The sequence below is a fragment of the Oryctolagus cuniculus genome, chromosome 14 (genome assembly GCF_964237555.1).
Source record: "Oryctolagus cuniculus chromosome 14, mOryCun1.1, whole genome shotgun sequence".
NCBI classification, from domain to species: Eukaryota; Metazoa; Chordata; class Mammalia; order Lagomorpha; family Leporidae; genus Oryctolagus; species Oryctolagus cuniculus.
In genome coordinates this window covers 25616322-25633772 of record NC_091445.1, presented here as the reverse complement: position 1 = coordinate 25633772, position 17451 = coordinate 25616322, and the positions used below count along the sequence as shown (strand labels likewise).

The window sequence follows — 17451 nt, the reverse complement described above, 5'->3', positions numbered from 1 at the left end:
AAAGTTTAGATCTTTGCATCACTCTCTCTCACATGCAAACACACAAGATCTCTGAAGTCATGACACCAGATGCTATGCAACATGGAGTGGAGACAAGATGGAACAAAGGCTTCATTTAAATGTAACCATACCATAGAGCATGCACACAATTTTATTCTGTATTGAAAAAAATCTAATAACACTTAAACAAGAAAACCTGTGGGGATGGGGGACCAAAAAATTTGCAATGTTTCAATTTTTTGTTTCTAAAAGTCAAGAGAATTCAACAACTGAATGAGCAGATGCTCTGATTTGCTCCTGATACCAGGATACTAAAGTAAACTTCTTGTCAAAAAACAAAAACAAGTAAATAGATGTTGTGAAGAGTAATTTTAAATGCCTTTCTAGACATGCCAAGGCCAACAATATTCTCTAGCGTGATCCTCAAACAACATTCATTCACTTATGCTGGAATTAAAATTCTAAAGCAAATTTCACCTACCTTTATGGAATTAACAGAATAATTCTATAATTGGAAATCACTGACTGAGTTAAGTGAGGCCAAGTAAAATGCAATACAAAATACAAAACATTCATATTTAACAATGGCACAGAAATACAAAAATCTTATGAAACAATCATGCAGATATACATTAATACCATCAGTGAAACCAAAGCTCATCAATACCAGTTCACGTATTAACAAATACATAGGATACAGATTATTCACTCTTTTAACAAGAAAATTGCTTGTTTTCTTAAACTTCAAATGAATGGCTTTTAAAATTGCTTTCATATATTGCTAAAAATAACAAACCTTTCTATATCTACACTTCTGAAAATTCAAAGTAACTCTCCTCTAAGAAAATACTTTCCATAATTAATTCTTTAAATTAAATAAAAAGTCCCATGTCATTAATTAAAATAAGTTAGATTGTAAAACTTTTTGCTTCAATAGGCATGTGCTCATTTTTAAATTAAGTGATATTTGATTTGCTGAAATCTGGGAAGAGAATATTGACCTGCTGGAATTCTCAGTCAGAATAGGAAAATGTCCAGATAAAAGGGAATCTAATCTTCCTATGGAAGAAAAATCACAGGATTTACAAAACTTACACATTATTGATCTTCAAGTGCAAAACAAAGCATGACAGAACGTTACACATACTTTATAAAAAACAAAACAGAAATCTGATAGTACCATAACAGCAGATAAAGCACCTAAATTAAGCACTAAAGAAATTAGGCTTGGACAACTGTTAACATTTTTTTTAAAAGTACACGATTCATGCAAATGAGCGCAAACCCTTTCTTTGCATTACACTAAACAATGTTTTGTTCTTTTCTCCTTTCCTTAGGAAGTCTACCTATTTTGGTAGCAATTATTTTCTTCCATTTGCCTGCTACACCCTGTAACAGGCAAATGATAATATAACCAAGTTCCTCCAGACTCTCCTGTTTTCCACCTATCTTCAGTGAGCTTTTCCTTTAATGCACAATGAAAGGGTTAGCGCAGCCATTTAAAAAGCCACCCTGCTGACGGGTTTAGAAGCTATAAAAACATACCACTGGAGCCTAGAAATTCCACAGAGGAAACGGACCAGCACCTATAGAGGTGTAGGTGTTCTGCACAGAGGCCCAGAAAACAAGGTAAAGCACTGTCAGAAGGTACTTGTCTCACCATGTTCCTCCAACTAAAGATGAAGGGTGGGGTAAGTCCAGGATGTGGGTTAAAGATGGAAATAACATGGAAGTTAGGGGAAATAAAAGTGAAAGGAAGGGTCAAATGACAATTCATAGGACAGATAAGACAACAGCATTAAAAAAAGAAGGGACCTTGAGAACCCAAAAGAAACATTTATAGAATTGAAAGGAATGCATTTTAAATGCATTAGGTTGCAAAATGTGTGAGAAATCTATACATTTTTTTAAAAAGCCTAAACCGAAGGAAGATAAAAATATTCTATTTTCTTTAAATCTGACAAAAGGATTTTCTTTAAATATTAATCTCAGAGTTCTCCTAGATTAGAAACCTTTAATGTTAGCTTCAAACACACAAGCATTTGGTATAAAAACTATAGTTTTAAACCTGCAGTGTCTCTTCTCAGAATTTTGTCACTTCTGTGTTTCTTGTGACTTCTGTTTTTCTTCTAAGATGTTCCTGCGCATGATGTTTCTTTAGAAGCTGCAGCTGTATTAAATAAGATCTGTGTCTTCAAAAAGTAGCATTTAACCAGCTACAATGGAGGGAAAGCACATTAAGCTTTAATGCTAAATTTTCACTTGTTGAGGATGAGAACTCACTCCACCTTCAAGAAGTATGAGTGCACTCTTGCCTAGATGTGTTGTTAAAGGATCCGCAAGGGGAAGAAGGACCATAAACTTGTGATAAATCCTTTAGCTTCATGAAAGTTTGCATTTGTGAAAGACTTATTTGCAAGTAAAAAGAAAATGAAAAAAAGTTTCAGGAATAAAAGTATCTTCATTCCAAATAAAAGTAAAAACCTATACATTTTCTTATAAATTATTTGATCCTAAATTATTTTAAAAGGTTGGTAAATGTTCCACCTAGCCCCATAAAATCAAGAGTTACATAAGAAGTTGTAATATTGCAACAATGCAATTTATAAGTAATGGGAAATACTCTCCCATTTATCCTCAAAAATTGAATTTAACTGAATTGGGTTCTAGATTTTAACTTAGTCTTTCTTTTGTTAGGTGTTCTCCAAATTTTAAGAAAAGTCAGTGGTCGCAAAAGGAATTGGCCACTTGATAACGGCAAACCATGCTGCCACACGAGGACAAAGTGACTGCTGGACAGAGCTTTCAGAGTGCTCCAGATCAAGCTGGGTTTTGCGTTAGACAAAGAGACAGGGATAAATGACATTGCACAGTCAAATCCTCCATCATCTGGATCCCCAGAACATTCCAAAGACACATCTCCTTTGGCTATTGGATGAGTTACTTTGTATTTCTGTTAAAGATCTCAACAACCATGTGTTCAGAAAAGGAATTTGGAAGAAAAAAAAAAAAAGCATTACAATTATTAAGAATTAAGAGCAAGTTAAAGAATACTAATTATAGTATTTTAAAAATTTGTATGGACTGATCACTAGAGCAATCAGAATTTTCAGTTGTTAAGTTAGGATTACAAACTCATCATCACTGTGGTCATTGAAATATTTGACGAGTATACTAAATTATTGTGTATACTGCAGTTGAAAAAAGTAGCCAGACAGTATCAGTTATTTGGGTGAACAACAAATTGTAATTATATGCCAATTGAAATTAAGGGCAAAGAAATGAATGATTTTGAACACCCCACATTTTGAAATAAAAGAAAAATAAGGGAAGAAGCAGGGGAGTATCTTTTAAAATAAAAGCAAAACGTACCATTGGTTGGGTGTCGAGCAAATGAGATAGAAAACCTTTTAACAGCAGAACCGCGTGTGGCGTCTGAGAAAGAGAAAAACAGGTACCTGAAATTCGTAACAGCTACCAAAAGAAGAACACTTAAAAAAAGAGGGGAAGAACAAATATATGACGAGGTTAGAATCAGGTGACATGCAGAAGGAACAATGAGAGAAGGTAATAAGCCAAATCCTGGTTAAGAGAGGGGAATCGGCTTGATGAGAGAGGCTCAATGTTTCATGAAAGAAAAGAAAAGCAGGATGAGCTGGCAATTCTGGTCAATCCATGTGTTACTAATGATGGCAAATTTGTGAATATCAGCAACGGTTTTTAAATAATGCTGCTCTGAAAGAACTATCAACACTCTTCTCAACTAAAGGACAAGATTCCATAAGCCTTAACTCAAAAAAGATTTTGAATTTCAAAACTAGGAATATCAAAACTAACAATATTGAGAGGATCTCTCCCAGCAAGGGATCCTAAAATATTCTCATCCTACATTTATTTTTATAAAACTACTGCCAATGTGATATTTTCCTCTACTTATAAGCATTCTATTCACTTTAATTAGCTCAACATCAGTGAGTAAAAATAAGGGTTAAAAATGAAGAAAAAAGATCAAATAAAATTTATTCTTTAGAGTATATATTGTCAACTACCTAAAAGACTATACACAAGACAGTTCTAAACTTTCCATTTTGACAAGCTACTGATTGTACAGGTATTTTAAGTCTAACTGCAATGTGGGATGAAACATGGATCCAAGCTGTGGATAACAAACAGCACTTATGGTCATTTAGGCAAAGAGTATTAGGATTCCACTTGAATCAGTCACTGGCCTTAGACTTGCCTTTGAGAAACACTGCTCATGGGTGTGCGCAGGGGTAGAGATATGCATCTGTGTGTGCATGTGTGCACATACCATCTATGCAGCCAGCAGAGGTCAGCTTTTTACGATGAGTACGAGCATAATCCTGTAGGTTAGGTGCGCTTGAAGAACCCCCGAGCACCGTGGTGCTAAACAGGCCCGCACAGTGAGACCCTGATGGGAGTTAGAGAAAATACATACAACAACGGGTGTTCTTCCGTTCACATTGGGAATTCATGCAGCATGCAATTAACATGGCTCTTACCACACATAAGGTAGCCTTTGGCAGTGCCTTGGGCAGGCTCACAATATGCTTGTAATGTCCTAGTGATACCAATTTTAATACAATGCTTCTAATCATCACCACAATTTATTATATGCACAAATAGTGTAATTTAACACTGGATAAAATGTAATCCTTCAGAAAAAATAATTTGCCCACACAATAAATACACATATACATCCTAAAAGTATTAAAAACACTACCATAAACATTTATTTAGGACAAGAGGCTGCTGTTAATCAATTTATAACAGCAGGCTAAAGCACCTCTCTGAGAACAAATTAAGTTACAGTGCATCAATAGTTTGAATGTAAACGAGGAATCTTTTCTGATGTAACCTAAATTAAGAATTGTCTTAGAAAAAAAAGACAGGCAAAATATAACAAAAGTTACTTATTTGTGAAAAAAAAAAAAGTAAAATAACTCCTTTTTGGTCACTCAGGCTCAGGTCCCTTTAAATTTCTAATACTTAACAAATGGCTAAAGACCTTAATTAATAAGGCCCTCCGAGTCCTCACTAAAAGAAACATTAAAGCAAATTAAACCCAGTCAGTATTAACTGATGTTTAATCTGTGGCAAAAGTCTTTACACCCAAGCAAAACTTTCACCAACTGCTATCAAATATACTATGATACATCAATAAGAAGTGGTAATATTGTTTCTATAGGTACTGTGGAAATATTAAAAGCCATAAACACCAGCAATATGTAATTAACTAAGGACAGATCCTCAAGTACGTAGGCATCAACACAGTCCATATACTTATGGCTGAGATCATAGTGCATAGCGAACACTTACAGTGAAAGATATTGATGTTTGTATTAAACTTACTTAGACAACTATTCACAGAAAGCAGTAAGACATTAGCTCATAGTTTATCAATCATGAGCTTAAAACCCATTAAAGTCTGGAAAGGCCTTTCCCAATGATGCTCTGAGTTCCAGCAAAGAGCCAATCATGTTCTGTAGTTCAATAAAGAATAAGACCACTGTACATTAGTTTTGCTTTGGTTTTCCTTAAGGCTGGGGTGTGGAATGTCCAGCCCAAGGGCTTCAGCCCTGCCAAGGCAATCACAGGTGGGACTCAAAATTCAATAAATCTACAGCAGGCTAATTTTTAAATGATAATTGTGTATGGCCTATGAATGATGTTATTAATAGACAAACGGCCCTTGGCAGAAAAACGGGTTCCCCAGCCATGCCTTAAGAGCTACTCGAAAGGAAAATCAACACACCAATTAGGGTCTGAAACACTCCCCTCTTAAAAAAGCTTTCTAATGGGCAAACAGAAGGTTCTTTATTGTATGTGATAGAATCCTGTCTTTATCAAACTGGGAAAATGAAGTTTCCTTCATCAATTAAGTCATGGAGTATAAAGTTAAAAACTAGCATTTCCAGGTAAACTAAATGGCTACTGTAGTGAGCATTCAAAAGGGTTAAACAAAAAAGAATTAAATGCTACTTATCTTATTGGAACTTTATTGTGTATTTTGAGCTGTACAGCTCAACAGTCCTGCACGAGTAAACGTTAAACAGTAAAGCATAGCATTTGGTCATGCTTTCACCACCGAGGAGCTTCACGCTGTGCACAACAGTGAGTTTAAGAAGGGCATGGAACACAACTTCCTTTACACCACATACCTACAGTAGGATTCTGCTTCTGTTCCACAAGAGTTCTTGGTGTTCGAAGGTAGCTCGCATTTTCAGATACGACCTGTGTAAGGAAAGCAAAATAAGTGAAATAAAAGGTAAAACAAATTCAAAAGTCCATACTTCATATGCAGCCTGTTCCAGACAGACAAAGGTTAATAAGCTGTATGATAAATATTAGTAGAAATATATATAGAACATGAAAGATCATGCAAGATCCCCTTCTGAAGGGAGTTCATTTCATATGAGGTCGTTGCAATGAAGTGGTAGGAAGCAGGCATTCAGAATGAAACACGTATGTATGAGACAAGACAGATGAAAAGAAAACAATTAAGAGACTGATATAATTTCACTCTTAAAGGAAGCCAAATGCCCACTCTTAAACAGCTCCTGTATTTCAAGGGGGAAAAAACAACCACAAACAAAAGAACAGACAGACAGACTGTTGAGATCACCATACAATTACTGATCCATGCACGGGCTTTATCAGAGTAACCTTTCAATATTCACAGCCTTAATGGATACCATAATCCCTTTTCCTATAATCAAATGCATTGTATTTCCAAAAGGAAATTGCTGAAATTATCAGAAAAGTCATATGTAACAGCAGACCTTCCATTGTAACACAAACCATAGTATTTTCAGTATCCAAACATCATCACAGAAAGTCCTTCTGAAGTTATTTTGACTCATTATTGATGGGCACACACACATTTGCCCCTTGTTCAAATATTATACAGCTCAAAGGAAACATACTGCATATATCACTTAAATTATACACTTCCAGATAATGGAATAGTGTGAATGGTCAGTAATAGACATCTTACTAATGAATACTGGGCCATACAAATTTTGATATTTTAAAAAATGCTTGCATTCTCAGAAAATTCCAACTGAAATCTAATTTTTCAGTTATTGGGGGGAAGCTATAAAATTTTCTTACCAAATTATAGAATTTTGTTTCTGAAGGTTTTAAAGGACAGCTAAGCCCAAAAAAAGATTTCTTTTCTTTTTAATTAATTTTACTAGCAAGCCAAAGTTCCAGGAGAATACAATCTATCAATCCTGGATCTTTAAAACCTTCCTAGTAAAAATACTGAACACATGCAATGTAAATGGTATCCTTCCCTCAAATATAATCTTATATCATAAGTTTTTTTTTAATGAATTCAAAACTAAAAAAACAGAAGGATTTACTCTGATGCAAAATACAAGGGATTAGATGTCCTCAAAGACAGCTGTTTGTTGCTCTGAATATGGGGAGGAAAAATGTTTAATGAAGTAAAGTTTAAAAACCTGTTGCCATGAGCCAAAAATACTGGATGTGAAAGCCAATGATTTGGGGGAGACAGGGGAAGAAGTGATTTGTTCCCCTGATCTGCGTCTTCGACGCCCAGTACCCACACCGCTGGTATAATGCAGCCAGGTACCAGTACCCTCTGGGCTAGACACACTCAGGGGGCTCTCTTCCTGGAAGTGAGAAAGGGGGCAAAAACAAAAACAAAAACAAAAACAAAAGCAGAGCATGCAGAGTTAGATACAACAGAGCCAAATGATCAGAAAGAAAAAAAAATACAGTTTGTTTGCATCATCAATTATTTTAAAAACTATTAAACAGTAATTTGGGAGCCAAATATTTCACTATTTGAGATTTGATAATAATAACAAATTTAATTGTATGTGATAACATTAATAGAAATATTACCTTAAAACACATAAAATCATTATACTGCTTAATAGTTGTCTCTTCCCTCTCAGAACTGGAAAAGATTTGTTTCTTTTTTAGCAACTTTTTAAATATAAAAGTACTCATTTTAATTTTAGATATTAAAAAGATTTAGTACCTTTTTTGGTGAACTTTTTAACCCAAAGAACTAAAGAATTGTGGCAAGTATCAGAGATTTCAATGTATACAATGTCATGAAAATCTGTCTGCTGAGCATTAAAAAAATCCAGACATCATAAAATGGATTCAAATTGCCCTTATTGAGTCTTCTATTTAAACTGCTATCTATTCGTGACCCCCTCCAAAGATTATAGAGTTCAAGTAGGCAAACCATGCAGCAAACATTCTCATTTTCCATGTTTGCATGTTCAGGTTTCAGACAGTGAGGACACAGTAAGATCTACTTGCACAAAATGAAGAGAATTGTCTTTTTCTCTGTGTGTCTTTTGGAATTGCAAACTTCGGATATCCATGGAGATGGTGGACGCTGGAAAAAGTCTTCAAGGTTTTACTTGAATAATTTACCTTATGGAAGTAAAAGTTTAGCATGGCATAGAAATGATTTCTTGAAAGCAACTATTTATTCATAAGAAAAAGATTTACAAATGTGCTTTGTGTTTTAAAAATTAACAAGGGCAGTGATTTTGCTGAAGGCTTACAAATACAGATGAGATACAGAATGAAGAGTCATGGTTGATTCTGCTGTACTGATGGTATAAGGGCTTTCTAGAGGACAGAGTAGGTGGGGGGAATTTCAATGAGTAATCTGATTAACTACAGATTGCCTGTTCAATAACACATCAAAATCACTGCCCTCATACAAGTGGTAGTTTAGGTTATATTAATATAAATTGATTTTCCTATTTTCTGAAATTAAGGATACCCAAGCATAATCCCCAAATTTTCATTTTTCAATTAGCTGTAATAAAACAAATAATCCCAAATTCTAGAATTATTAATCACCCTCTTTTATAATTAATTTAAAATACCATATTCATTGGAATTTTAATATATGGTTTCCAAAATAAAGTGGCAATAATCTGTTTTATTATAGGCTTTTTCTATATATATTTTCCTATATATAAAAATTAGAGCACATATATATTTGCTATTTGAGAATCATAAAACTCTTGTTTGTATAATTCAGGACTGTAGAAATGAGCAGTTTTTGGTGGTGGTGTTTATATTCCTATTAATCAACTGGCTAGATAACATTATCCTAATGTGGCATAATTTTAACCAAAAAATGTTTCCAACTTAAAACTTGGTGGTTCTTCCTATTGTAAAGTCAACTTCTTACTTTATTGCTTTCATTAGGGTACTTAGAAAACATTTATTAGAATTGAGTCTCAATCAGTGCTGGGAGTATCATCCTACAGAGAACAGATAACCCGAAATAAGCTTATTGAAGGCACAAAACATATACAGCTGTTAAAAATTTACTTTAAAAACTCCATTACAATGCTCAACTTTCCTTTTAAATGTTATTTTAATAGTTAAATATTATTCTATCAATAGTATAGGTCTAATCTACTAAATTATAGATCTTAGTAGAAAAGTAAGATTTCTAATTACATAACTGCATCATCAAACTTTGAAATTCTTGTAGATTTCTGTAATCAGACTAGTGATTTGGAGTTTCTCATGTCAGCCTTAGTGTCACTGGAATCAGTTACTGCTGAAGCATCTCTAGCAATTCTTGCCCAGTTTAAACCAACAATTATTAGTGATGAATTGAAATCAGCTTTAAAAAATTGTTTATTGAAAATTAACATGTAACAAGCCAAAAAAAGGGGGGACAGATGGGTATCAGTTTATTAACTTCTTAGAAAGGCCCTATTTTCATGTCTTCAATTTTATTATGAAAACTGTATGTAAAGTTAGAAATTCATTTCCAAACTAATTTCTGTAATTTCTAAGTCTTTACATTTTTTGATATTAATTTAAAAAATAGATACAATTAACAATCTGTCAGGTTCCCAAGCTCCATAATTAAAGCTGTATTTTCTTTTCACTTTTATTAAAATACAGTTAGTTTACTTTATGAAAATGTGCTCTGACACATACACTTACTTCATTTGTAGCCACCTTCCTAGACCTTGGAAGTGGAGATTTCCTGTGTATATGAATTGGCTCTGATACCATTGGCTTAAACAATATCACAGCTCGATCAACCTCATCCTTTTTAGAAGTATGTGGTTCATCGTCACTATCAACTTTAAAAGATCTCCTGCCTTCATTCTGTGGGCAAAGAACACAATACACTTAAAATTCCAATTAAAAAAAACTCTTCTGATAAACAAATTCAACGACTAACTGATGTAACTGATGTCACTTGAAATACAGATAACTGTTTATATAAATTATTTGTATTCTTTAAAATCTTACAACAGTCTATGCCTTCAAGAAAAGACATCACTCTATGGAGAAATTAAAGAATAAAATAACAAAAAACCCAAAATGTTTAAATTATCAGATTCACAAATAAACAATAAGTGGTGGAAAGAAAGAGTAGAGATTAGTTTTGTTATATAGGACTATCATCCACTTGAACTAAAACAATATTTGAATTTATAAATTTTAGAATCCATAAATTCTACTTCAAATATTTCCAATAAAAGTGCATAAAAAATAAAAATCATTTGATGGAATCCCCCTAAATGCTTACTAGTATGTATCATGTGCCAGGAACTGTACTAGGACGTAAATGAGCAAGATTCAACTCTGCATTGCAATAATCTCACATTATAGGTGAGAAATAAGCTAAGAAATTTTATACACAAATATCTATTATAGTAGAATGGATAAAATGGGATATAATAAAACACAAGCCAAGTCGTGTACATAAATAGCCTCATCAAACTAAAGGCAATTGAGAACATAAAGGGAACATCTTTAACCAGATAAGAGAAAAATATCTAAAACGTGAAGTAATCATCACACTGAACCAAACACTGAATGAAATAATGCCCACTATCAGTAACTGTATTCATTTTACTGAACATATGTCATCATTCATAGATGATATAATCACTTACACAAAAAATCCGAATGACTCTATGAATACCTTATTAGAATGAAAAACACAGCATATAGCAAGTTTGCTAGTTATGAAAACATCATACATAAATGAGTTAAAATTCAACATGAAAGTAAGAAACAGAGAATTAAACGTAAATATTTATAATGGTATCAAAAATATAAATAACCTAGAAAACTGACAAAGGAACAACACTTATTTAAAATCTAACTTTTGGGGCCAGTGTTGTGGCATAGCAGGTAAAGGTGTCACCTGCGATGCCCGCATTGCATATGGGTGCCGGTTCGAGATCCAGTTGCTCCACTTCTGGTCCCGCTCCCTGTTAATGTGCCTGGAAAAGCAGTTGAGGATGGCCCAAGTGTTTGGGCATCTGCATCCACATGAAAGAAGCTCCTGACTCCTGGCTTCGGCATGGCCCAGCCTCAACCATTGCAGCCATTTGGGGAGTGAACCAGTGGATGGAAGCTGGCTCTTTCCCTCTGTCTCTGACTTTTCCTCTCTATGTAACTTTCAAATAAATAAATATATCTTTAAAAAAAGAAGTTAGAATCTGATTCTCTAGAAAAGAAAAAAAAAAAGTAACTTTCTGAAAAAATGCAAAGTACAGCTAATTAAATTCAGAAATACACCAAATCCTTGTACTAGGTCTAATAGCACAAAGGAATCCTTTTTCTCAAAGTTGATCTGCAGAGTCAATGAAATCTCAACATAAATCCCAAAACAATTCTTTTTGGAATATTACAAGATGATTATACAAGTTATATGAAAATGTAAGAAATATGAAAAGTAGTCAAGATAATCTTGAAGAACAAAGCTGGAGGACCTCAGTACCAGATATCAATATTTATTATAAAGCGATAGTAATTAAGAATGATATTGGTAGAGAGAGGGACACAGAGAAAGAAACAGACCAATTGAGTAATACTAAGAGTTCAGAAAGTAATCACCAAAATATGGACCCAATGTGTATTTGCAGTATCAGAAGTAGTACTAGATGGTAGCGAAAGGATTGACTCCTCAGTATATGGTGCTGACATTAGTTATCCATACACAGAAAAAAACACAGAACTATACTGTACATCATACATACCATTTCCAAAACAGTAAATTTCAGTGGATCAAAAAAATAAAGGAAGAAAATGATATCAGATGAAAGAAGGGTTACAGGAAGAAATAAAAATAGCAATGTTAAGTATGTAGATAAATCTAAAATGGACTTGGAATACATGTTCTAACACAACGAAATTCTTCATAAAGTTATTAAAAACTAATTTTGCTACAGAAAATTTTTGAATTATGCATAGTCTTTTCATAACACATTTCCCATGAACTTTTGGAGATCTTTCAAACAATTATTCTCATTAGGAAAATATGCTTATACGTTCTAATAAGCCTCAACTCTAGCACAATTACTATTCTCTCTCTCTCTCTTTTTTTTTTTTTGACAGGCAGAGTGGACAGTGAGAGAGAGAGACAGAGAGAAAGGTCTTCCTTTTGCCGTTGGTTCACCCTCCAATGGCCGCCGCGGCCGGCGCGCTGCGGCCGGCGCGCCGCACTGATCCAACGGCAGGAGCCAGGTACTTCTCCTGGTCTCCCATGGGGTGCAGGGCCCAAGCACTTGGGCCATCCCTCACTGCACTCCCAGGCCATAGCACAGAGCTGGCCTGGAAGAGGGGCAACCGGGACAGAATCCGGCGCCCCGATTGGGACTAGAACCTGGTGTGCCGGCACCGCTAGGCGGAGGATTAGCCTAGTGAGCTGCGGCGCCGGCCACAATTACTATTCTTAAACATTGTAGTATTCTAAGTCTAAATGAATATTGACTGTAAACAGCAATAATAATCTGTAGGACTTAAAATAAAATATACTTTCTAAAATATATGAGCAAGCTTCAAAAATTCAGGGACAAATGGGTTTAAAAGATAATGCACATGGGGCTGGTGTTGAGGCATAGCAGGTTAAGCCACTGCCTGTGACTCAGGGATCCTTTAGGCGTGCCGGTTCATATCCTGGATGCTCCATTTCCAGTCCAGCTCTCTGCTAATTTGCCTGGGAGAGCAACCGAAAATGGCCCTAATGCTGAGTCCCTGATAGCTAGGTGGTAGCCTGGAGAAAGCTCCTGGTTCCCAGCTTCAGCCTGGCCCAGCCCTAGCTGTTGCGGCCATTTGGGGAATGAACCTGGCCCAGTCCTAGCTGTTGCAGCCATTTGGGGAGTGAACCAGTGGAAGGAAGGTCTCTCTGTAATTCTGATTTTCAAATGAATAAATAAATCATAAATAAGGATAATGTACATTTTCCATGAACTTTTTAAAGTTCTAGCACATACAGTTAAAATACATGACAACAATAATATAAAAGGTTGAATGGGGAGTGAAAGTTAAAATGTTTTAAGATGCTTATATGTGTAATAAGTAATGAAAATATTAACTTATATTTGAGTAAAAAAATGATTCATGTATTAGCTCTAGAATAACTGCAAAAATAGTAAAATTACCAGTAGGATGCAAAGAAAGAAGGCAAAGTGAGAGAAAAAAGGGAACACTACAAAATAAGTAAAGGATGTTTTAAGATGATATAATTCCAATTAGTCAATGATTACATTTAATCTGCACACTATAATTAAAAGACTGAGTCTGGATTAAAAAGTAAAATATAACTATACCACTTTAAGGATATATGCTATAAATATATAAATCTGGGAAGGTTGGAAGTAAAAGTATATAAATCTGGAAAGGTTAGAGGTAAATAGGTAGAAAAAGATATGAAAAAGGAGATACCATTCAACATTTCTAGAGGTACTAGAATATGAACAGTTACCATTTGTGGTTAATCAATGTCTCTTGTATGTAACTATTACTATTATTTTACAACCTTGAGAGAATATAGTCAAACTACTATTATTTATAGTGTGGTTCAGATGAGAAACACAAGAAAGGCCAATATACTTTAAAAATAAAATCAAGACGATCTAAGATTGCTAGTTCCCTGTTAGAAGTGGAAGTAAACCCTATTTGAGGACTATCTCATCAACTAAACTACAGCCTCAAATTTTCTCTGTAATTTTTAATGATCAATGTTTGCATCCCATCAATAATAGCCTGGAATGTAAGAAAATGAAGAGAAACCAAAAATCAAGAGAAAAGAAATGGACCCACAGATGATTTAGGTAGTGACGCTATAGGGTACACACTTTGTATCTGAAATTAATATGGTCACATTATTAAGAGCAAGACTGGGAATTTCATTTAAGAAAAAAACATTATAGAAAGAATCAAATGGGAATTCTAGAGTTGAAAAACATAGTAACAAAACTCTACTTATTGTGTTCTAAAATTAAGAGCTCAATGAGCAGGGTTAACAGCATAGTAAAAAAACAACTAGAAAGAATTTGTGCACTGAAAGAGATACAAAGAAAACATTGTGCCTGAAGGATAGAGAGAAAAAATGATGAAAATACAGTTGAAAAAATACAAAAAAAAAAAAGGTGGTACACATAACCTAAATATAAAAGTAATCACATTAAATTATTAAATGTCAAACCAAAGACTAAGATTGTTATAAATACAGATTAAAGAACCAAAACTCAACTATATGATGCTTAAAAGTCACAAAATATACAAAAAGGTACAGAAGCGTTAAAGAGAAAGAAAAAGAAGACATATCACGAAAATGTTAAACTTAAACAAAGCTGCTGTAGCTTTATTACACTGAAGTAGACCATAAGGCAAGAAGCATTTTCTAGGCATATATAGAACATTTCATAATGAGAAAAGATATAAGGGAAGCATGGCAATTCGAAATGTATATGCATGGGCTCAAAATGTGAAGCACAAACTCTTAAAACTGTAAGGAGAAACAAGACACCCCACAAACACAGTGGAATATTCTCATACACCATTGTAAGTAGCTGATAGAGCAGGTACATCAAAATATCTCTTAAGGATACTGAAGATTTGAACAACAAAATTTAATAAACTTTATGAAAATGACTCACACTGAATGCTTGTACTGAACAAAGAAAAGAAAATACATTTCGTTGCACATGCGGCATTTATCAAAAATTAACCATATGTGGGCCCATAAATCAGTTCCCAATATATTTCAAACAAATGGAATTACAGCAATTATATTTTCTGATAAAAATGGAGTTAATCTAGAGGCCAGGAACAAAAGCTTCCCCATAAAATTCTCATGTTTGGAAATTGAGCAAGAAATCTCTAAACCTATGAATCAAAGAAAAATTACATGCAGATCACAAATGATCACACATACTTGTATGCTGCAGCTAAAGGCATGCTTCAAGGGCATTTATAGCTCCAATGCAAATATTACAAAGGAAACTTAAAAATAAATGGTGTGAATATCCATCAAAGTAAATCAGAAGGTAAATCAACATAATAAATCCAATGAAAGTAGAAGGAAATAGAAAATCCCAAATCAGGGGCTGGCACTGTGGCATAGCAGGTAAAGCCAGAGCCTGCAGTGCTGGCATCCCATACGGGCACCGGTTTGAGTCCTGGCTGCTCCTCTTCTGATCCAGCTCTCTGGTATGGCTTGGAAAAGCATAAGATGGCTCAAGTCCTTGGGCCCCCTGCACCCACACAGAAGACTTGGAAGAATCTCCTGGCTCCTGGCTTAAGATTGGCCCAGCTTCGGCCACTGTGGACATTTGGGGAGTAAACCAGCGAATAGAAGGCCCTTCTCCCCTTGCCTCTGCCTCTCTGTTTTTCTGTCTTTCAAATAAATAAATCCTAAAAAAAAAAAAAAAAAAAAAAAAAAAAAAAAAAAAAAAAAAAATCAAGTGCCGGCACTGTGGCATAGCAGATACAGCTCCCACCTGCAGTGCCAGCATCCCATATGGGCACCAGTTCGAAACCCAGCTGCTCCACTTCCAATCCAGCTCTCTGCTATGGCCTGGGAAAGCAGCAGAAGATGGCCCAAATTCTTGGGCCCTTGCACCCTTGTAGGAGACCCGGAAGAAGCTCCAGGCTTCGGATTGGTGCAGCTCCGGCCGTTGCGGCCATCTGGGGAGTGAACCAGCAGATGGAAGACCTCTCTCTCTCTCTGCCTCTCCTCTCTCTGTGTAACTCTGACTTTCAAGTAAATAAGTAAACCTTTAAAAAAAAATTAGAGGTTAATGAAAAAGAGAAAAATACCACGGTTCTCTGAACAGACTAAGAAATCATAAAACACTTTGATGGATATTCACACCATTTATTTTTAAGTTTTCTTTGTAATATATGCATTGGAGATATAATTGCCCTCATTAGATGAGGAAAGACACATGAAAACATTACTATTGCTGGCACCATGGCTCACTAGGCTAATCCTGCGCCTGCGGCGCCAGCACCCCGGGTTCTAGTCCCAGTCAGGGCGCCGGATTCTGTCCCGGTTGCTCCTCTTCCAGTCCAGCTCTCTGCCGTGGCCCGAGAGGGCAGTGGAGGATGGCCCAAGTGCTTGGGCCCTGCACCTGCATGGGAGACCAGGAGGAAGCACCTGGCTCCTGGCTTCAGATTGGTGAAGTACGCCAGCGGTAGCGGCCAATTTGGGAGGTGAACCAACGGAAGGAAGACCTTTCTCTCTCTCTAACTCTGTCAAAAATAAAAAGCCAATGAGAAGGCCATGCCAAGATGGCCACTGACACGAAAGTGCCAGTTACTCAGGAATGGCTTTGAAACCCTCCAGGCAAAGGAGCCTGCCTGGTAACAGGCTGTGATTGGTTAGGGAATAAACTGTCCCTTGACCAGATTGACTGTCTCAGCTATATAAGCTGCTGTACCAACTGAAATAAACAAGTTTGCGAGCTGCTCGCCTGTAGCCTGCTTTCACCCAACTCCTGGTGTCTGTGTGGTGACTCCATGCCTCTTACCCCCACGGCACTCCTCCTCTCAGAATGAATCCACAGCAACATACTATTACAATTATTATTATTTTAAAGATAGTATAAAGATAGCATAAATAACTGTATACCAAAAATTTGAAAAATGATTAAAAAACTATTTGTTGAACTCTTTACTTATATAAGGTTAATCTTACGATTATAAAGTAAACTGAAAGTAGATCATTGCAAAAATTGGGGGGGGGGGGGGGAGTGCCATGGTACTGCTGGTAAAACCACCTTCTGCAGCACCAGCATCCCATAGGGCGCTTGTTTGAGTCCTGGCTGCTCCACTTCCAATTGAGCTCCCTGCTAATGGTCTGAGAAAGCAGTAGAGGATGGCCCAATGCTTGGGCCCCTGCACCCAAGTGGGAGTCCCAGAGGAAACTCTTGGCTCCTGGCTTTGGATAGGCCCATTTTCAGCTGTTGTGGCCATTTGGGGAGTAAACCAGCAGGTGGAAGATCTCACTCTTTGTCTCTGTAACTCTGCCCTTCAAATAAATAAATAAATCTTAAAAAAAAAAAAAAAAAAAAGAGAGAGGTAATAAGAGATACTGGGAGGAAAGGCAGGGTGGTAAATATCACTATGTTCCTAAATCTGTATATATGAAATTTG

General features: G+C 35.7%; 1 protein-coding gene across 29 annotated transcripts in view; it reads right to left on the bottom strand.

Moving 5' to 3' along the window:
• The window catches only part of PPIP5K2 (diphosphoinositol pentakisphosphate kinase 2), an 85301-nt gene that overhangs the window by 13421 nt on the left and 54429 nt on the right, over window positions 1-17451 (bottom strand). For 4 of the 29 annotated variants that reach the window (XM_051853945.2, XM_051853933.2, XM_070056487.1 and 1 more), the window contains 6 exons: window positions 9991-10158; window positions 7488-7661; window positions 6183-6255; window positions 4313-4432; window positions 3373-3435; window positions 1546-1605 (listed from right to left, as the gene is read on the bottom strand). In XM_051853945.2, coding sequence (XP_051709905.2) covers window positions 1546-1605; window positions 3373-3435; window positions 4313-4432; window positions 6183-6255; window positions 7488-7661; window positions 9991-10158 — 658 coding nt within the window. Of the gene's footprint in view, window positions 1-1545; window positions 1606-3372; window positions 3436-4312; window positions 4433-6182; window positions 6256-7487; window positions 7662-9984; window positions 10159-17451 lie in introns of all 29 variants that reach the window. The other 25 variants (XM_070056494.1, XM_017344624.3, XM_051853940.2 and 22 more) reach the window with 10 other exon arrangements.